The following is a 21524-nucleotide window of genomic DNA, read 5'->3' as shown; positions in this document are numbered from 1 at the left end:
AAAGTATACTTTAAAGGAAATTGAAGCATCGCTCAATTAAAATGTAATTTGATACACAAGCGGACCACAGATGGGCATGTTGATGGTTTATGTGCAAGGAGATTTCACACAATAACCAACAGCCTATTAAAACTGTGAATGAAGATCACCAGACACAGAAGATGCCTCAAAGAAATGGTGTCTGCTTTGCACACACTCAATAAAGCTTGATAAAGATTACATTGCTGGTACAGAATTCTGACATTAAAGTCTGTCAATAAACAGAAATAAAAAATTATGATTAAAAAAAATCTGATTTATGAGAAAAGGACAATGTTTGGATTAATGTTAAAAATTTAAGATTAAAATTGGATTAAAATCATAATTATGGGGAAAAAAACCCTTCCCCCATAAGTTAGATATCATATTTCTGAGATGAATAATAAGCGTAAGAATACTTGGGTTAGGTAGAAATTCTGAGATTAGAGACAGAACTTTGAAAAAAAAAAGAAAAAGAAAAAAAAAAGAAAGTAAAAATTATATTTTGGAGCATTGTGCAATTTTCTACTATATGAGATGTTCCAATATAGTGGCCTTTTATTATTATTATTATTATTATTATTATTATTATTATTATTATTATTATTATTATTATTATTATTAATTAGTATTAATAATATTAATATTTTTATCATTAATAATAATAATAATAATAATAATAATAATAATAATAATAATAATAATAATAATAATAATAATAATAATAATAATAATTAATCATTACTATTAATAGTTAGAATTCTTATTTATTCTGGGTAGAAGAAACGCAAAATAATAATAATAACAACAAATGCTATTTATTAAATAGAAAGATCAAACTTCAGTTTTATTTTGAAAACGTTCACAGGAAGCGCTCATTTCCGACGTCATACCGGAGAAGCCGGTTTGACGTGCAGCAGAGCGGCTCGGACGTTGTAGTTTCGATGAGCTCTCAGATTGCGGCTCTCTTTTTCTGACTGCAGCAGCTTCCGTCACTCATGTAGCCGAACATGGCCCCTGCCAGCCGGGCTGTTGCTGTGGTAGCGCTGTCGCTGCTCTACCTGTGCGGTGGGATCATCTCCACGGAGTTCTTCTCCACGCTCACGCTGTTCAACAACGAGCTCCACAAGCAGGGATGCAGTTCGCTGTCCGAGTGGGAGGACTACGCTGCGGACTGCGGTAAACCGCCTCTCTATCGCTGCCTCTCTACAGTTTGCCACGTCCTGCTTGGTCCAACTGTCACCCGGTTAGCTTACAGGCTAATAGGCTAATAACAACAGTGACAGCTCAGAGACGGTGACTAAAGTCACCTCCAGCTGGATGACACGTCGGTGTTAACGAGGCCGGGGAGTTTATACATGTAGAATAAAGAGTAGTTTACTTCTTATATTACGTTTGATTAACTCAGCACAAAAATCATAATTATTAATTGCATATTTTAAAAAAAAAGAAAAAAAGATAATCTTGGTCTTCTGGGGCGTTTTGCTTGTAATTCCAATATTTAGGTTTGCTGTTTCACAAAGATTCAGCTTTAAGGACATTTTGTTCTTGGAAATTCAAACAGTAGAGATTTCCTACAAATCTAAGCACTCCAGGAACTACATCAGAAACTTACATAAATTCAAATATAACCAAATAAAGCCTTTGTAAGACATTTTTAAAGACAAATCTTTACATTTAACCACATAATTGCACTATAAAATACAGTTTTAATAGAGTAGTTAGTAAGTGTGAAGTTATTGGAAATAAAAATATGAAAACAGAGGTGCACATTTGCATTCAAACCCTTGATTTAATCGTTTGCAGAACTGTCTTTACAGCATCTTCTGTAAGTGTTTAGGGATGTGTCTCTTCCAGCTCTGCAGATTTTTATATTTAGAAGCTAAATTGCGTAAACTCAATTTACTCAATTAGATTTGGATGTAGTTTTTCCTTCATTCAAATTGCAGCTTTAAACTTAAAATAGAGCTTTTTCTCTTAGTTTCTCTGTCATATATAAAAGAGACTTTTAGTTTATGTTATCTATCTCTCTTCCTGTTGCATTCAGGAGTTATGTGGTCACCATTATCCTACAGTGAGACAGTTCAAGTCCCAGTTTTCTATGCAGTTTGCATACTCTTCCTGGGTGTGCGTGGTTTTCTCCCACAGGCCAGAAACCCGGATGGGTCACTTTGCTCTTCTGTTTTTAGATGAGTGTATTTGCATGACCTTTTGGTGCATCCTGTCTATCTAATGGTAGCCACCCTCCTGCAAGCCTGAACAGCATTAAATCGATAATAGTGGATATAATAGTTCCCAGCAGATTCAACATTATTTGAATTAAAACGCTGCATTCTTGTCAACACATTACAAAAGGATTATTTTGTAATCCTTTATTTTAAGGCTAAAATGATTAATCGGATTGGTCATGATTAATTGATTGTTGAAATAGTCGTCAAGTAATTTAGTAATCGATTAACTGGAACGTACAGACTCAAAAAAGGCCATTTGGTAAAAAACCCAACATATTCAGAGCAGCAATTAAGCCAAAATTGTACAAAACTATTAAACATTTTGCATTCAAGATAAAAATCATTGTTGTCTGTGAATATGTTTCAGCCAAAACTCAAGTGACCTAGTTTTAGCTTCACCGGGTCCAAATTTATTAAAGAAGTTTTATAAAATAATGCTGTAGAATTTTAGACAGTAAAATATTTTTCTTATTTAAAAAAGGAATTGAATTTTTTATATATTTGTTTCTTAATGCATTTCTAATATTGCAAAATAAATCAATTAAAAGAGATTAATTGTCAGAATAACTGATTAATCGATTACTAACATAATCAGTAGTTGCAGCCCTAATTACTCAGTATTGTTTTTGATTAGTGGCTGTTCAGATTAATTGATTAATCATCAGAAAAAATCCGATCAATCGTCAGTGTAATCGATTAACTGATTACTAAAATGATTGGTAGTTGAAGCTGTACTATTTTCAATTATTTCCACTTTGAACATTTGGTGTATTGTCTAATTGAACATTTGGTGTATTGTCTAATTGAACATTTGGTGTATTGTCTAATTGAACATTTGGTGTATTGTCTAATTGAACATTTGGTGTATTGTCTAATTGACCATTTGGTGTATTGTCTAATTGAACATTTGGTTTATTGTCTAATTGAACATTTGGTGTATTGTCTAATTGAACATTTGGTGTATTGTCTAATTGAACATTTGGTGTATTGTCTAATTGAACATTTGGTGTATTGTCTAATTGAACATTTGGTGTATTGTCTAATTGAACATTTGGTGTATTGTCTAATTGAACATTTGGTGTATTGTCTAATTGAACATTTGGTGTATTGTCTAATTTGTCTCTGCAGAGTCTTCTGTTTTGCAGTTCGAGGATCCAGACTGCATGGAGGGAAGCAACCCGCCCTGCGAGTCGGTTTTCTCCCTCAACGCTGAAAAAATCCTGGTGAGCTCCAACGCTGCACACTGATCAGATCTTCCACTGCTTACTTTTTTAAAAAGATGGATTAAATCCAGTGTATACCACTCAAACTCAGAAAACTCTGAGCTTTTAGCTACTGCTGAGTTGTAGCTTTGAAATGTAATTTTCTGTTTATTACTGATGAAAATAACTCAGTTTAATTTAAGCTGCGTCAGGCCTTCATTCATTAAGTTGAACCTCTATGTTTAATAAACAAACTAAAAATATTCAGTGATGTAATCTGTTGATTTTAGATTGTTTTATGTTCGTGGGTGTGGTCCTTTGCACTGATAGCCACACCCTGAACTACAAGCTTACCCTGATTTTCTTTATTGACTTGGGACCAATCAAAGTCTCCAGCATCTGGATTTCGACATTTTATTTTATTATTCTAAAGAAATTAATGTTCATACAGCTAAAATATAGCAGATGTGGTTAATTTTTGTCCAGATGTTGTCTCTATTTGAAGCTGCAGAATAACAGCAGTAACAGTCGACACAGTTGTGCTTTTTAATGTGGTTGAAAAACTGAGATTTAATGCAGATAAAACCAGGAGTTTATATAAAGTGAATAAACCAGTTTAATCTCTTTGAATTTTTAGAGCTGGAAAAAATACTGTGACTTAATTGAAAAACAATTTTGGGTGAAAAAGCCTCCAAAAATTAAGCATTTTTTAAAAAAAGTGCTGAACATCCACCAGAATATAAGATAAAAACATTCCCAGGACTGCAACTAACGATTATTTTATTAGTCAATTAATATCAATTAATAGATTAATCAGATAAAATTGGCACATATTCAAGATTTTTCATTTAACCACTTATGCTTATTTTATACAATATTAGGAATAGATAAAAATACAAATAAACAAATAATTCTGTTTTTTAAATGAGAGAATAAACATTTTATTGCCGAAAATGTAATAACAGCATTTATTTAGTGAAAATTTACCACTTATGAAACAGATTTTTGACTTTTGGAGCTCAGAAACATCCAAGTTTATGCTAGAAAAATTCCCAGTTTAATCTCAACATTTTTGGTGAATATTTACTCTCCCTTTTTTCTCTCTCTAGTAGAAAAGAGGAGTATGTTGTATTGTGATTTGTTTTCCAGCCGTATTGTCCATTGCTCAACATTTTCCTGAATAGGAAAATTTTATTTTGTTTTTCTTTTGCTGTGAAGAAGCCGGAAAAAGCCGACTGGACCAGCAGAAATGTACTTATGGTTGATCAGAGGCTCTTTAAAGGGTGTGAAATGATTTCTGTTTGTTTTTGTATTTTTAAATTTAAGGCCCAAAACAGGAAACCTTTATACATTCTCCTCTCACAGGAAACTGATACGCCGTTTTGCGTTTCTGAGCGATATCTTTACGTTTCTCTCGTTTCTTCTTCCTGTGTCGGGGTAATCAATCTGTTTTTCATCTCCCCACAGAACCAGGCCAAGTTGTTTATAGAGCAAAAAAAAATCCCCTTCCCTGTAGACAACCAAAACACAAACGAGGAACTGGGTGAGTTGATTTCCACATTTAAGAGGCTTTATAAAAACTTTTTTACTCGTGTTTTTTTCTTCCATCTGCAGCCATATGCTACGTTCTGATAGGAAACGGTCTTTATGACGAGGCCATTAAACATTTCTCCATCTTACTGCAGGTGTGTGAGCATCTAACTTTAAATTCATAACATGTAAAAGCATCTTATAATTCTCCAGACAGTGATATTCTTCAGAACATGCTATGTTTTTGACGCAGAGCGACCCGGAGTTGGTCAGCGCCATCTATGGAAGAGGGATCGCTTACGGCAAGAAAAGCCTGCAGGTGAGCGACGCTTGCAAAATGCACAACATGTTTACAAGTTTTGTTTTACTCTGCCGCCTTGTTTAAAGCCTTTTATAGAGTTCCAGCCTGTAAAATTTCAGTTTCAGTGATGCTTCGAGTGTGAATTTGATGTATTTTTAGTTTTGTAGTTCTGCAAAAACCAAAGCAGCTTTCTAAGAGTTTAATTTCTTAGCAAGGAGTCAAAATAACAGCAGGTTATTGTTGTAACACTAAATCTAATCCAAAGAATTTAGATTCTAGAAAAACTTTAATTGCACTAATCACAACTTGTGTATGTTTTGTTTGTATTATCTTTAAACCAGCATTAGGATGACAGATAAAACCAGGAGTTTAGATAAAGTGAATAAAAACGTGTTTTTCACGCTGTCTGAATTTAAATCAGACGAACCTTCTCCTGTTTTAGGTCTGTTAAGTTCACCAAAATAATTTCTGTTTGCTAAATGCAGCAATCATCTATGAATGTGTGTTTGGGCCATTGTAGACAGAAAAAAAGGAGAACATTTCTGGAAAAAACTTGGAAATTTTGAGATCATTTTTAGAAATGTTTTAGGAAAAACAAGAAAATTTCAAAGTCTGAAAAGTTGAAAATTTTCTAGAAATTTTCTAGAAACAAATGTGGAAATTTTTGAGCTCTTAAAGTTGAAATTTTTTACCGTTTTCAGAAGCTTGTAGAAAGAAACACAAAAAGTTTGACCCAACTATTCATTTCTAAAGGAATGCTGCCAAGCACAGAGGAAATGCATGGAAACTCCTGATTTAGAAGACATTAATAAACAAATCTAGAATTAAAACTGAACTGTGTCATTTTAAACATTTTTGTTAAACTGCAACTTCATCTTCCTGCCAGGACATAAAGAACGCAGACCTGGCGTTGTACGAGCTCAACCGGGTCATCGCGCTCGAACCGGACTGGCCCGAAGTCTATGAGCAGAGAGCTGAGGTGAGGCCTAAATAGAGGTCAAAGGTCATGGTGACAATAAAACAAACTGTTACTCATGATTTACATTCTCTTAAAGCATTTTTGCACATTGTTTTCAAAGTAAAGCTGCACATACTCTATGCATGATTATATTATATTACATTATATGTTTAGGTTCTGCCTCTTCTGTTTGCAGAAATAGTTTTAAATGTGGATAAATATAAATAAAAATAAGGTTCTGCAAAAACACAAAAATCTTACCAGGTATTTTTGTCTTGTTTCTAGTGTAAATATCTCAGTTCAGTTGAAATAAGAAAAAAATTAATTTACAAGCAACTTCTAAGGAAGATGTAGGAGTTTGTTTTAAGCCAATAATTTCTTACTATTGATGGAAAAAGTACTAGTTCAACTGTTTTTACACAAATGTTGTTATAAGTGAAATAACTTGCCAGTGGAACTAGTACGTTTTCATAAATATCAATTACTGACATGAAGGAAGCTCCTTTGTTTTGCTGAAAAGCTACTTTTAAGTCAGGTTCAGGTGTATTAATATATTTGCATTAGTAACAAACCATAAATCCTTGGTAAGGTTGTTTCTTTGAGGTGTATTTGATGCAGAAGCAGCTGTAATGCAGGTGAGTTGGTAGTTGAATTCTGTGAAACCTGATCTGCACAACTCCCCATGTTTCTGCAGATGTTTTATCAACCATTTCCTCTTTGCGCCACTTTTTGCAGCTTTGTTGCAATGAACCAGGAAATTAGTTTTTTTTTAAATGCAGTTAAACGTTGTATGAACTCATTCATCTGGCAGTTTTTCTGCCTTAAATTCTAATGTCTACGTTTTTTTTGTATTACTTTTAAAGAGATTAGTCCTCCGTTCTGATATTTTTACACATTTCAGATTTTGTCGCCTCTGGGTCGGATCAGTGAGGCTCTGAGTGACCTCACCAAAGCCATCCAGCTGCAGCCGTCAGCTCGCCTCTACAGGCACAGAGGAACTCTGCTCTTTATTTCTGAGGTCTGACCGGCAAACGTGGCACATCTGCACGTTTGTGCTCCTGTTTTCACATGTGGACGATTCCCGTTTTTCATGCTCTGTCCAGGATTACGTTGCAGCCATGGAGGACTTCCAGAGCTCCTTAGAGCTGAAGAAGAATCAGCCCATCGCCATGCTTTATAAGGGCCTCACCTTTTTTCACAGAGGAATGCTGAAGGTAGGCTCATCCCAGATGCTTCCAGTAAGAGCACATGTGTCAAACTCGAGGCCCGGGGGCCAAATCCGGTCCGCCATTTATGTGGCCCTCTGGATTCTAGACTAAACTAATCAAAGTAGATTTTACCTGTGTATAATTATATCAGTCATTCCCTCCAGATTCTTCAGAATTATTGTGGAAATTCACACAAAATCAACAAATCCCTGCACGTTTTTCACTAATACATAATTGGGAGTTTATTGCAGATTTTTCTCAAAAATTATCAAAAACTTTCTTACTTGTACTAAACAGCTGCCTCAGCTCTAATTGATGTCAGATTATAGTCCGTGATCTATGCAGCGAGTAATTAAAAGTTGCAGTTACCATCATAAATAAGTGCAAATGTCGCAAACATTTCCACGTTAGTACCACAAACACTTAGATTTTTATTACAAAAAATCCCCCAAACAACCGTGAAATCCTGGAGGGATTGAAAAGATGGTCAGTATAATTAAATTTTAAGAATTCATTATTTTTAACAGTTTAACGGGTTTTATCAACACATTCAAGCACAACCAGCCCTGGAGGAGCATTTATAATCTTGATTTGGCCCAAATAAAAATGAGTTTGACATCCCTCAACAAAAGGAATAGATTTAGGACCAATACTCTGTCCCTTCTGAGTCTTTATTATCAATTTTAACAAACAAAAATGTCACATAAGTTGCTTTTAAGCACCTAGTTTCCAATATCTCACCTCTAGAAAGATAAATTATACATTAAAAGAGACAACAGGATATATAAAAAACCCAACAAAGTCAGAAGTAAATAAATTTATTGTTGTGTTAGTTTATGGAACAAATCTCTCTAAACAAACCAAAGAGAGAAGATCTATTTTTACTTTTAAGATAATAATAAAATATTATTTAATATCAAGGTATAGTACTGTATCATTGCAGACATAATGTTGGAGACCAAAGCACCAGAGTTTTATCATCCAACTTTTAAAAATAAGTAGAAATAGAGAGAGAAGAAAGAAACAATAAATCGTGCAAACTGAAATTCTTATAGTTTTAATTTATTATATGATTAATTGATTTATTACCTATTGCAACAGGCCTAGTTGATATTTGTAAACAGTGCTACTATCTTAAAATTAGATTTTAGATCTGAATGAGTTTTTTTTATCTGGTTAAATAAGTGTACAAAAAAATCACTTTTATTTCCCTGTGTCATTTTTCTGCTCTGTACTTTGCCTTTAATTATTGACTTACTGTACAAAGATACAACGGCTTAGGGAATATCCTGCTCTGCAATTACTGTAAGATCATTCTTGCATGAAACAAATTTTTATATAAAATTTAACCAGCTGCTGCTTTGTTGAAGGTTCACTCACATCGGCATGCTGGATGCTTGAAACTAAATGCAAAACTGTTGGCTTGACCTGCTTTGTCATTAATTCACCTCATATTGATCAGAAAGCAGGTTGGGTTTATTAAAAGATTTTAAATTTATTTTCCAAGGTTCTACTTTTGCCCTAAAAACAAAAAAGAAAGTCAAAAGCAGCGTACCCCATTCTGACACTTCAGAACACTATTAAATCCACACCGGTCTCTTTTTTTACATAAGTCGGTCATTTATTAATCAAAACTCCACTTTTTTCAATATGCTAGAATAAACTGAAACATAGAAAACCATGTGACCATAGTTTTACCTAAGTAAACCTCCAGAGCACTTTCAGTCTTGCTTTGTGGTTCAGAGGTGTTGATTTAAACCTCTTGCTGTTTTCAGAAATCACACAAAGATGGCCTGAAGGCGTTTTTGTCTCGCCTGCAGTAGTGATCATGCAACAGTTGTTTTGATGAGAGTTGCCTCTGTGTATTGTCACCATGGCTTGATGCTGTAATTTGCAGACTGTTTGCAACTTTGAGGGTAAAGGTTGTTCCACGTCCTGTCTGGTTGTGTGCTAAACCACGAAGTTACCATAAAATATTTTTTTTGTCTGTATGCTTTCAATGGTGCACAGTCTCTGGAAAACCTATTGAATTATTTTTTATAATGTCCTCTCTGTGATCATGCCTTTAGATTTGGGGTCTGAAACCTCCAAATTGTACTCAGCATTTGGACTAAAGTGGTGGACTAAAAACACAGCCTTGAGGTACACCAGAGCTGAGACCGATGGTGGAGAATTTCTGACTTAAATTAAAACGTTAGGGATTTATTTCACTAATAAATTGCTCTAATTTATGTTAATGTTCACAAAATAATGGACGAACATTTTTGTGACGATGTGCTGAAGGTGGAATGTTGGAAAGGGCAGGAGCTCCTTAAAGATACAGAGGCCCAATTTCAAGGTGTCAGATGCCAAGTCAATTTTCTAAAGTCATGCTTAATGTATACAGCATTTTTTACAACAATAGAAGGTAATATAATTACTTGATTATGCTATAAAATGGCACAGTGTGCCTGGAAATTATATAATATGGCTACTTTAATTAACTAAATTGGTGGACCAGGGACACAGCCTTGGGGGACACCAAGGCTAAGAATGATGGGGAGGATTTGTGTCTTAAATGGAAACTTTGGGGATTCATTTTACCAATAAATTGTCCTTTTCTGAGCAGCTGACACTTTTTATTTTACAAAAATGATTTCATTCAAGCTAAATCTTTTCAGTTTTTCATTAAGAAATCTTTCTGCAAATAAATAAAGTTGTTTTATGGGTATGTGATGATTTCTGCTTTTGAAACATGAAAAACCTTGATAAGATGCTGTTTATTGGTAGTAATATTGACCTTTTGATTTCAGTTTGAGTCTGTTGCCTATTTACACAGATTAGACTGTAATTTGTGACTTTGTATGCATATATATATATATATATATATATATACACACACACACACATACATATACATCATTGTGGTTTTTATCACTTCAGCTAAACTGCAACTGAACCATTTCCTGGGGAAGCCCTGTGAGGCACCTACTGGCAGCTAAGCCTTAACCACAAACAACAACACCACCACTACTGCTGGTGTTTTGAACAGCAGTCCACTGTTATCGCGACAGGAAGTTCCCCGTGGACGGTTTTATCTTTTGAAACTGCAGCTGTGGCGATTGCAGTGAATGTGTCCTTTATCTGATGATCCTGTTCTCTTCATGGATGCATCAGACACTCTGACATTGATTTATGGACCTGGTTCACAGTCTGTAAATTATTGAGTGGAGTAGTATTTGTCAAGCAGCAGCATGCAGCAGAAGGCAGAGATGACTGTGCTAATTTCAACGCCGCCTGTTCAGCCATCATTGATCTACTGACACACTGTTGCCAGCATAAACTGTTTATTTCTTCCATAGGACAAATTTTTTAAAAATTCACAGAAAATGGAAGATTTTGTTTCATTTATTTAACAGTTTTTTACAAGAAAACAAGCAATCAGTAGGACAAAACAAAACATGCACATACATAACCAAGAACCAAGATGATTCAACTTTGAGTTGACCGTTATGTCCTTTCAGTTTGGGTGTTTTCATAACAAAATGTCGCAGTTAGGGATGCAAATAATTACTCAACATACTATTAATTGTCGATTAATGGTTTAATAGATTAAAATTAGTTGCAAAGTTAGTATAGTTTGGCCGCCATCCAGCAGAGGGCGCTGCTGGCCATTCTTATTGAGCTATTGTATTAAAATTAAACTTTTCTCCTGTTGCACTAGAAACTGGACCAAAAATACCAGGTGAGATTTTGTGTTTTGCAGTGCAGTTTGAGTGTTTCCTCATGGTGTGTGTTGTTTTTCCTTCGTCAGGAAGCCATCGATTCATTCAAAGAGGCTTTGAAGTTGAAGTCCGACTTCATAGATGCGTATAAGAGCCTCGGACAGGCTTACAGGTCTCCTTTTTTTTCTTTTAAAGAAACTCATTCCACTTTTCCACTTTACTATGATGAAAACCAGTTTTTTCCTCTCCCTTCAGAGAACTGGGGGATTTTGAATCAGCGATGGAGAGTTTCCAGAAGGCCCTCATGCTGAACCAGAACCACATCCAGTCTCTGCAGCTCCGAGGCATGATGTTGTACCACCACGGCTCTCTGCAGGAGGCCATCGGGAACTTCAAGGTGCAGAAACACTCACCGCTTTACGCCGCACCACGTTCAGCAGAGTGAACCTGACTTTGTGTTTGTTTTCCCACAGAGATGCCTCCATTTGGAGCCCTACAACGAGGTGTGTCAGTATATGAAGGGGTTGAGTCACGTGGCCATGGGTCAGTTCTATGAGGGCATCAAAGCTCAGACTAAAGTCATGCTGAACGACCCCCTGCTGGGACAAAAGGCCAGCTCCGAATACCTCAAAGTGAAATACCTCAGAGGTGAGTGGGCCTGCGCTTTCACACACACTGAAGTAAAAACAGTGACTGTTTTGTAACCCCAACACCTCTGAGGGTCAGAGTTGTATAAGTTGGGAGTTTCTCAGTATAAACTGCAAGACTGGAGTAAAGGAAGACAGATCAACCTAAAAACCGAGATTTCAGTTCAGGTAAAGTGAACCATGGTGCGGTTGCACATGTGAACCCCTAGTGGACTGGATACTGCTCCAAAAGCAGGAAGCGAACTATAGCGCAGTGCATTCTGGGTAAACACAATCAAAACAAATGTGTTAGCTTAGGACTACAGGGAGAAACGGCTTGTGGTTTATTACCAAAGACAAGAGAGAAATCTTACAACCACCAAAATCTGACTCTCTCTTCTTCAGAGGTTTTGTGTTGTTTCCTGCAGTAGTTCTTGGTGCAGCGCCGCCGCTGGTGAGGAGGGGAACATAACTTTCCAATTGGTTTGGTTTGTTTGACAGTCATGAAATGTAACAAATTTTCCAGTTCTGGTCCCCAGTTGAGTTTACCGCCAAACTATCAGGTGTGGAAACACCTTAAAGAAACTCATACCTTAGCTGTTGACAAATGTAAAATAAATGTAGTTGAAAGTTGAAATGGGCATTCATTGCATCGTTTATCATGAAAACTGTATCCATACAACAATCTGAGTCATTGTCCTGGTGCCCAAAAGAAGCCTAACAGAAACTATGTCTTCTTCCAGTTGGCATCTGAATTTTGAGCAAATTTTCAAAACATCGCAAAATTACACACGACTGTAATAAATAAGAAGCAGACGTTGCAAAATACCATGGAATTAGCATTTCAGAAAAATTGAGTCCTTCCCTCCAAACTGCAGGTTTGGACTTTTAAATTTTTCTGAATTTTGTGCCTCTGGTAAGGCATAGACCCAATAGTGGGTGGGAGAAACTTATTCTACAGATGTGTTTCCACTTTAGCTGATTAACTCTCTTTCAAAACATTCTCTCTTATTACTCTGATATTTAACAGACTTAGTAATCCTGACTGATCTAAAATGTAAAGTTATATCTGGTCTGAACTGCAGTTTATTGAATTATTTTTTTTGGTTTATTGTTTTTTTTTTTCTCTAGAGTATTCCCGTTACCTGCATTCCCACCTGGATATCCCTGTAGCGGAGTACAACGTGGACCAGGACTTACCGGGGAATTTTAAGAACCACTGGGCCAAAAACCTGCCATTTTTAATAGAGGAGTATGAAGAGCAGCCCGGCCTGCAGCCACATATAAAGTAGGTGTGACGCAGATACGACTGCAACTAACAACTGTTTTAGTAATCGATTATTCTGACAATTAATCGATTAAAACGTATTTGGAATATTTTGCTGATTTTTCATTTAACCTCTTAAGTTTTTTATGCAATGTTAGAAACACATTAAAAGAGGAAAATGAACAAATAATTCAGTTCCTTTTTAAATGACAGAATAAACATTTTGTTGCCTAAAATGCAATCACATAGCATTCAGTTAGTGAATTTGAACCAGGCAAAGCTAAAACTGTAAGAGTTTTTTTTATTGTTTTGTTTAAATTAAATGTAGTTTAAATATTGGTTACCTGGTTTAGGTTATTTCTAATCTATTTTATTAGTTGTCATCTAAGGAACTCTCCAATATTTGCTGAGATTGTGAACACAAAGAATTGGAGTTTGGTTCCAAGCGCTCACAGTGTACAGACATTAATTATAATTACATGAAGTTCAGAAATAAAGTAGTTAATAAAAGGAACAGTATGTACATGTGCATGCTCCAAACTGGAGAAAGAACTTCATAAATCCTGATTAAAGTTGATTAGGATCATTTTGAACCGTACAAAAACATGCTCTGATGGTTTTAATCCACCATAATTTTCTCAAGTTACTTCATGCTCACGTTAATCAACTGAAGCTTGACGTTTATTAGACTTCTGAAAACCTCATTTTAAACATCATGAAGTGTCTTCATCCGTTGTGTTTTTTGATCCTCAGAGACGTTCTGCCTCAGAACTTCGACAGCTACAGCACCGAAGTCCAGAAGCTGATCTGCACGGCCGACCATCTGGGCTCGCTGATGCAGTACGACACGCCTGGCTTCCTACCAAACAAAAGAATACACAGAGGTACCGGCGAATCCGTCCTAAAGCCACAGACCAAGCATTAGAAAAGCGATAAAATAAGAAGCGTTTCTTTGCGTTTTGTTTTCAAAGCGATGGGGTTAGCGACGCTGGAGGTGATGCAGGCGATGCACCGGACGTGGAGCAGCTCCAAAGTGCGAGTTAACGGAAAGACCCGGCAAATGCAGTGGAGAGACATGTTTGATATAGCAGTCAAATGGAGGAGGTCAGAAAAAAAAACCTCATTCACCTCATGGGTTTATCTGATATTTTTAGGAAACTAAACATTTTCATTTCTTAATGCTTAGACCAGTGTTTCCCAACCCTGGTCCTCAAGGCACACTGCCCTGCATCTTTTAGGTATTTCCTTGCTTCAGTGCAGCTGATTTCAATTGATGACTGATTAACAGGCGTTTGTTGAACTGCAATCAGTTGAATCAGGCACATTAAAGCAGGGAAACCTCTAAAACATGTAGGACAGTGTGCCTTGAGGACCAGGGTTGGGAAACACTGCTCTGACGTATTCCTGAGTCGGTGCACTAATCAGGCTTTTCCTGTTCCTGCAGGATCGCAGATCCAGACCAGCCGGTTCTGTGGTTGGATCAGATGCCAGCCAGGAGCCTCAGTCGAGGCTTCAACAATCACATCAATCTCATCAGGTCACAACGTGGACAAAATTCACCATCACATAAACTTTAAAGTCCTTTAATCTGAAGTTTTCTCTGTTTTCTTTCTCCTCAGGGGTCAGATTATAAATATTAGATACCTGGCCTACTTTGACAACATCCTAGAGTTTATTAAAGACAGAATATTAGTGTACCACGGGTAAATTACACCAAACATCCTTTCAATTTTGTTCACAAACTATTTGTATGTAAGACCATTGTAGAAAAAAAACGGAGTACATTCCTGCCAAAAGTTCAGAACTTTTTAGTTTTTCAGAAATTTTCTAGAGAAATCTCTGAGATTTCTGAGCTCCAAAAGTAACAAAGTTCTGAGAAAGAAAAAAACGTTATGTTTTTGGTTAATCCCAAGAATTTTCCAGAATGCCAATAAGCAAAAATTTTGGACTTTTAAAACTCAGAAGGTCTCCAGACATTTTTCATTTTTAAAAGTCAGAAATTTCCTAATTTTATTTCTAGAAAATTGTCAATTTTTCAAGCTCAGAAATTACTACAATTTTTATTTAAAAAAAAAAAATTCTCTTAATTTCTGAGTTTCTTTGAGCAAAGTTTTGACTCTTTAAGCTCTGAAATGTCTGTTTTTTTGTAGAATATTTTTTAGATTAATCTCAAAATGTGGCAGAAATGTACTTTTTTCTACCTACAATGGCTTTATTTGCAGCTTAATAAAGACAATTTCTCATTTTTATTAAAAAGCTACTTTTTTTTCTCTTCACCAGGGCGTACAACCCAAGAGGCCTCCTGGAGGTCCGCCAAGCACTTGAAAATGTTAATAAAGTAGAAGATCTGCTGCCAATAATGAAGGTAAGAATGAATTGGTTGATTAATGTTTTATTAGATTAAAATTAGTTTCTACCGATTAACTAAAAACGTCCGCTTTGACCAGCTTTTAGTGTTGTAGTTTGGCCGCCATCCAACAGAGGGCGCCGCTAATCATAATGAAGCACAGACTTAATAGACAAAAACAAAGATGGCGGAGCTGTAGTAGAACGGAGAAGAGAAACAGTTCAAACAGAGTCCGGTTTGGGGTTAAAAATTGCTATATGCGGTTCTTTTTAGAAATATAAACACTTAGTACGCTCTTTGAGTTATCTAAAACTAACGATTTGCTATGAAAGTGAGGATAATACGGGAGAAAAGAGGCCGGGATGGAGAATAATTGTAACTTGATGGAAAAAGAAAACATGGCGCCAATATGCACGGTTGGTTTTGAGGGCTGTTGTGAGGAGAATCACTTATTAGAGTGAAGTTTTAACATTTCTTCAAGAGCAACAGACGGTATTACTATGAGTATCTATCTGTTTATTGGAAATCAAGTGTTTCACATACTTTTCGTTATATTTTATAGTAAGTTTAAAAATATGAGAACTACAAGTTTTTGCTTAGTCAGTATTTAATACAGCTGACACAAAATGTTAAAATGTAATGATTTTTTAGTTTTAATTCAGCATATTATGAAAAAACAGTCGGGTCTGGTGTTTTTAAGAAAATGGCTGCTTATCAAAAAATTATTACTCGATCGATGAGATCAATGAACTTTAGATTAGTCGATAATTTGCATCAGTATTCATGGTAAAATGTGGTTTTAATGTGACTGTTTGAGCAGTGAAATTCCAGGATTGTTGGTTGTGTGTTTATTTCCTGAAGCAGTTTAACAGTAAAACCAGAGATGGATTCACTGTGAACTCCAAGGTGCCAAGTGTGAAGGATCCTGGGAAGGAGTACGACGGCTTCACCATCACCATCACCGGAGACAGGTAACACCTGATGGAGCCAGATGGTCTCAAGGCCTTAAAGCACATTTTTCTGTCCAGTCAGATTTTATATTTTGCTTCATTTTTTTTTTACAGCAGAATGAACAAACCCAATATTTGCACTAAAATTGGGAACCATGAAATCTGTTGCAGTTTTAACCACTAGGTGTCACTGCTTCCCACAAACTGCAGTCTGTAATGACTGAAGTTAATATTATACACTCACCTGAATTATATAAGTCCAAGAGCACCAAATGAATGTTTTTCTGTGGTTTTAGACTACAGAAATAAAAATAATTTTGTTCCATGCCGACTTACTCTCTTTAGGTTTGTTACAGTGGTTTATGTTATTTATTTAGGCAGTTTTCATTCTGCCTGAGCAGAAAAATCAAGATTATGAAAAGTTATTTGATCCTGATTCACTCACTTACTCAGTCATTCATTCATTCATTAGTTGTTGTTGTTTTTTTTTTTCAGCCTCCATATTCTTAGTTCAAACTATTTAAACGTAAAAACTAAACCCAGAATCTCCAGAAACCCTGGAAATATAAGATCATAAAAGTGTTAAGTCATGTTTGTATGAATTTGAAGTTTCCTGTTGGCTTATGTTGCTTTTCTTTTCGTTCTGTTAGGGTGGGGAACATGTTGTTCTCTGTAGAAACCCAGACGACAGAGGAGCGGACGCAGCAGTACCAGTTGGAGATCGAGAACATCTACAAAGACCTGACAGTCAAAGGGAAGGCGCTGATGCTGTCCACCGAGCTGGGGGTGAGATTTACCACCAAACGCTTTTCTCTAAAAATAAAACAAATACACAGTCAATTTTACAGTCAGCAGGAGAAAGTAAAAAGGTTTTCCGACATGTGGATGTTTAACAAACACGTTCTTAATCTGGACGGTCGCAGGAAGCGTCACACTTCTTCCTGTTTTTTTTTTTTCAGGACGCAGATGCAGTGTGCAACCTGATCCTCTCTCTGATTTATTACTTCTGCAACCTCATGCCTCTATCCAGAGGATCCAGGTGAGTTTCAGTCAAATGCATTAAAATCTGCTTTTGTTGAAAAGCAAAACGTGGTATCAGTTATCGGCTGATGTTTTTGTCGTCAGTGTGGTGGCGTATTCGGTGGTGATGGGGGCACTGATGGCCAGTGGGAAGGAGGTCATCGGTAGAATCCCAAAAGGAAAGGTAAACATCACAGCAAATAAATAAAACCAGACATTTACACACACAATACTTAATTATCTATTGATTTATTTCAAACAGACAAAAGGAAAAAACACAAACAAATAATCATTCCCATTGATATGCATCATTTGTTGGAAAAGTATGGAGGAATTTTTCTGCCATAATCCAAGAGCACATATTTTTATTTTGAAAGCAGGACTTCATGTCTTTCTTCTCAAAACTTGTAATGGTTGTACTCAAAACTTCTCCTCGCACTTAGTCTCTATTCCGACTCTCCGCTCGCATTTGGAAACGCCTTTTGGCACAGTCGCCTGGCAACCTCTTAGCCAATAGAATGAAAGTGTTGTATTGGGTGCGTTTGTTTCCTTCTAATGGGTGTGCCTGTGTGGCCACTATCGATTGTAGCAACCTGCGCCACCCACTGGATGTAGGGAGAAACAACAACGTCAGCGTTCTACTCTGTAGCACACTAAACATTCTCCAGCTGTTTGCTGCTGACCACCAACATCCTTCTGATCTTAGGCAGGAGTTTGTTCACCCAATCAACTCCCTACATCCAGTGGGTGGTTCAGGTTGCTACAATCAATAGTAGCCACAGTCGATCTTAAATCCAGAGAGATGGATAGTTTATTTTGTTCAATCATTAGGAATTGATCCTTAATTCATTCTTTTTTTCTGCCTTTATGTGATTCAGTTGGTAGATTTTGAAGCCATGACAGCACCAAGTCCAGAAAGTTTCAGTAAAACAGCAAAGAGCTGGATGAATCTAAAAAGGTACGATTAGAAAACAATAGCTTTCGTTTGTTTTTCTGAAAGTCCAGTGTGACTCTTCCTCTTCCTGTTCCCAGTTTACCCAGTTGGTACCGAAGTCTTCCGTCCGTAGCAGAGACCTTCCCGTCCATCAGAACGATGATCGAGGTCCTCAACACAGACTCGTCTTCACATTGTCCAAAGAAGTCTTAAAACATCTTCCAGCGCTCAGAGAAATCTGTCAAATAAAGTCTTAACAATGGAGCTTCTGCACAATAACAGGAAAGGGATAAACTTCTACATCCCAAACAAAACAGGACTGAAAAGATCCAAAAATATTCTAAATTCATACCAAAAAGTGAACCTTGATCTCATTTTTGGAATATTCTCAGTTTTACCCTTATAAGTGTTCGTTTACCATCATTCTTGGCTTTATGTTTATTATAACTTGACACATGACTTGCTTCAAAATGAGCGACAATCTTTGTAAAACATATTGGCTGCTACTTAATAATGAACACAAAGCTAGTTAAAGTGCTGCTCTGGTTTGAATCTTATAGTTTATTAAGTAAACACTGCTGCCAGATAGTAGTTTTATTTGTTTTTACCTCAATATCAAGCTTTAAACAGATCTTTCAGTTTTCACTGCAAAAATACAAAATTTTGTCAAGCATTTTTGGTCTAATTTGTAGCGAACCATCTTAGTTCACATGAAATAATAATAAAAAAAAAAACTGACTTACAAGCATCTTTTCAGCAAGATATAGGAGCTTGTTATAATTAAATAATTGCCTAATATTGATGGAAAAGTTCTAGTTTCGCTGGTGCTGTTACCTAGCAACGCCAGCCAAGCCCATTCCGTTACCTAGCAACGGAGTTCTATTTCCACTGGCAGACCATTTCACTTTTAACATGGGAAAATGTCTTGTTTTAAGTGAAATAATCTGCCAATGAAACTGGAACTTTGTCAACAATATTAATGAATTATTGACTTAAAACAAGCTCCTCCTCATGAGTTAGTTTTGTCTTATTTCAGGTGTATTAAGATATTTGAACCTGGAACTAGATGAAAAAATATTTGGGAAGATGATGTTGTTTTTGTAGTTTTGTTCGGGATGTAGAAGCGATTTTGTCTGCCTTTGCTCTTCCTCTGCTTCGTTGGCCTGAAGCACCCAAAGCACAAAACCCATCCGCATGAGGAATCCTCTGGACTAAACCTCATTTTAAAATGCCTCAACTGTTCAATAGGGTGCTAGAAATATTTTAAGTTTAGGTTGGCATCTTAAAAAACGAAATGGAAAAAAACAGTTTCATTTGACAGTGCAGACTGTAATTGGCACTTTAAAATCTTCCTTGTGGACACAATCAAGCCGATCAGCAGAGAAGAGTTCGAAGGATTAAAACCATTTGGAACAACTTTCAGGGCTACTGAATTTTCCTTGGGATACTTGAAGCAGTCTTTTTATTTTTATTTTTCTCAGCACTTACAATCACTTTTTTAAAAATTTTCTGTTTTCATGCATCACTCAGAGATGTTGGAGGACTGGATAAAAATGTATTTGTAATCCTAAATCTGCTTCTGATAGCTAATGTATATGTTTAACTCAATCAGATCTGTTCCCAAAATTTTTATGGGCTTATTTAGATAATTTAATACAATGTGTATTTTTTGATAAAAGTAATCTGTTATTTAATCAGAACAGTATTTTTATTCTGATCATTTTACACAAAATAATAGATGGATTAATCTGCATTCAGAGTAGTTTTATAATTTGTCTCCAGAACCTGTTCAGTTAAATTTTGTTATAACCACTTTGTCATTATAACAGATGAAAAACTCGTTAAAATGAGAATGTTTCTTGTTTTAACTAGATGAAAAATTCCAAGAATTTACTTGTTATAACTTGAAAGTTTCTCCTTATAACAAAATTTCTCATTTTAAAAAGATGCAGAACTTGTTAGAACAAGTTTCTTGATTTAATAAGTTTTTGTTTCTCAGTATAACAAGATTCAAACTCTTAAAAATTAGTTTCTCATTAAAACAAGATGTTTCATATCTCATATCAAGAAAGTATCGTTTTAATGAAAGGCAAATTTAATTAAAGTTAGTTCCTAACGGGTTTTTCTTTATAGCGAGTTTCTCAATGTGATGAGATAAAATAAATTTAGCGTTAAAACGGAAAGTTTAATATGTTATAACAAGTTTTTGTCTTAAGTTTCTCATAAGAATATGCTAAACTCGTTTAGCATATTCTTATGCTCTTATGCCAACGAGTTTCTTGTTGGAATGGGACGTTTCATATCGTGCTATAACAAGATGCAAACTCTGTTGACATTAGTTTCTTGTTTTAACTGGAGTTTCTCATTATAATGTGATGTAAAACTTGTAAACATAAGAAAGTTTCTTGTTTTAACCAGATGCTGCTCCTGAATGTAATTCCAAACTCTGACTGTTAAACATTTCCATACTTTTCCATTTAAATTTGGTATTTATTTTAAAGTTTATGTCCTCTAACATCTCTGACTGCTTGATCTTTAACATCTAATCTTAACTATGGCAAGCAGGCTACATTTGTATTTTCCTTCACAGTAATTTCCCAATTCTTAATTTTTAGGTTTAGAAAAGACTTTTGTTTATAATCCCTGATAATCTTAATCAGATTTCAATTTTGAACAGGTTGAGATGGTTTAAAAGAAATAAAGAAAGCAGAAATATGATTTAATTGTCTCCAAAATGAGACGTTATCCTCTCTATGATAGAAAAGCATGTCTAAAGCCGTAATGCTGCGTACGCCACTTTTACGCAACTTAAAGCACAAGGAAGCCGTTCTCTGAAACTCTCCTGTGATTATTGAAGCCTTAAATAATAAACTTAATAAAAAAGATCTTATTAATTTATTTGATGCTTTACATACAGTCAGAAACTTATCCTTTTCCTCTAATTTTCTGTTTGTGCTTTCTGGTTGTAATCATCTCCTGTTTCCTGGACATCTAGTAATTCACTGCTTCAGGGGGCTTTAGAGTTAGAGGGGAGAAAATCTTTCAATATTATTTCCTAAAACTTGAAGGGATGAGTTTTTCTTAATGAATGAATGCTAAACAGTCAATAAAACTGGGCTGGAATTTCACTTGTCTCTGATTATTTTTGTTTTTGTAGTCTTGAAAATAGAAATAGTTAGTTTCTCATTTAGACACTTTTTGGGGCCTGCCCATAGCAATGCATAAGGA

At 35.7% G+C, this 21524-nt stretch overlaps 1 protein-coding gene across 2 annotated transcripts; it reads left to right on the top strand.

The window, feature by feature from the left end:
- The first annotated feature begins 930 nt into the window (after positions 1-930).
- ttc13 (tetratricopeptide repeat domain 13) lies at positions 931-21424 on the top strand. Of its 2 annotated transcripts, none has more exons than XM_044106153.1 (23): positions 931-1197; positions 3378-3472; positions 4919-4994; positions 5066-5136; positions 5235-5300; positions 6169-6261; positions 7142-7258; positions 7344-7454; positions 11242-11324; positions 11408-11549; positions 11626-11800; positions 12910-13066; positions 13799-13929; positions 14017-14149; positions 14490-14582; positions 14665-14748; positions 15326-15410; positions 16257-16363; positions 16993-17128; positions 17302-17381; positions 17468-17546; positions 18241-18320; positions 18395-21424. In XM_044106153.1, exons 1-23 carry the CDS (start codon positions 1029-1031, stop codon positions 18507-18509), a joined length of 2478 nt encoding a protein of 825 aa, XP_043962088.1. In that variant the 5' UTR covers positions 931-1028; the 3' UTR covers positions 18510-21424. The 2 variants fall into 2 exon arrangements, with proteins under 2 accessions (XP_043962088.1, XP_043962087.1); XM_044106152.1 differs by having other exon boundaries at positions 16254-16363.
- The last annotated feature ends 100 nt before the right edge of the window (positions 21425-21524 follow it).

Source organism: Gambusia affinis, linkage group LG22 (genome assembly GCF_019740435.1).
Source record: "Gambusia affinis linkage group LG22, SWU_Gaff_1.0, whole genome shotgun sequence".
NCBI classification, from domain to species: Eukaryota; Metazoa; Chordata; class Actinopteri; order Cyprinodontiformes; family Poeciliidae; genus Gambusia; species Gambusia affinis.
The sequence above is the reverse complement of the archived record's forward strand: the minus strand, read 5'-3'. Positions and strand labels throughout refer to the sequence as shown.

Excerpts from the sequence above, each read along its gene's own strand:
- ttc13 (XM_044106152.1), top strand. The coding sequence starts at position 1,029 with ATGGCCCCTGCCAGCCGGGCTGTTGCTGTGGTAGCGCTGTCGCTGCTC. Across the intron at positions 14,583-14,664 it reads AATCACATCAATCTCATCAG|GGGTCAGATTATAAATATTA; the intron begins GTCACAACGTGG and ends CTTTCTCCTCAG. Across the intron at positions 16,364-16,992 it reads ATCACCATCACCGGAGACAG|GGTGGGGAACATGTTGTTCT; the intron begins GTAACACCTGAT and ends TCGTTCTGTTAG.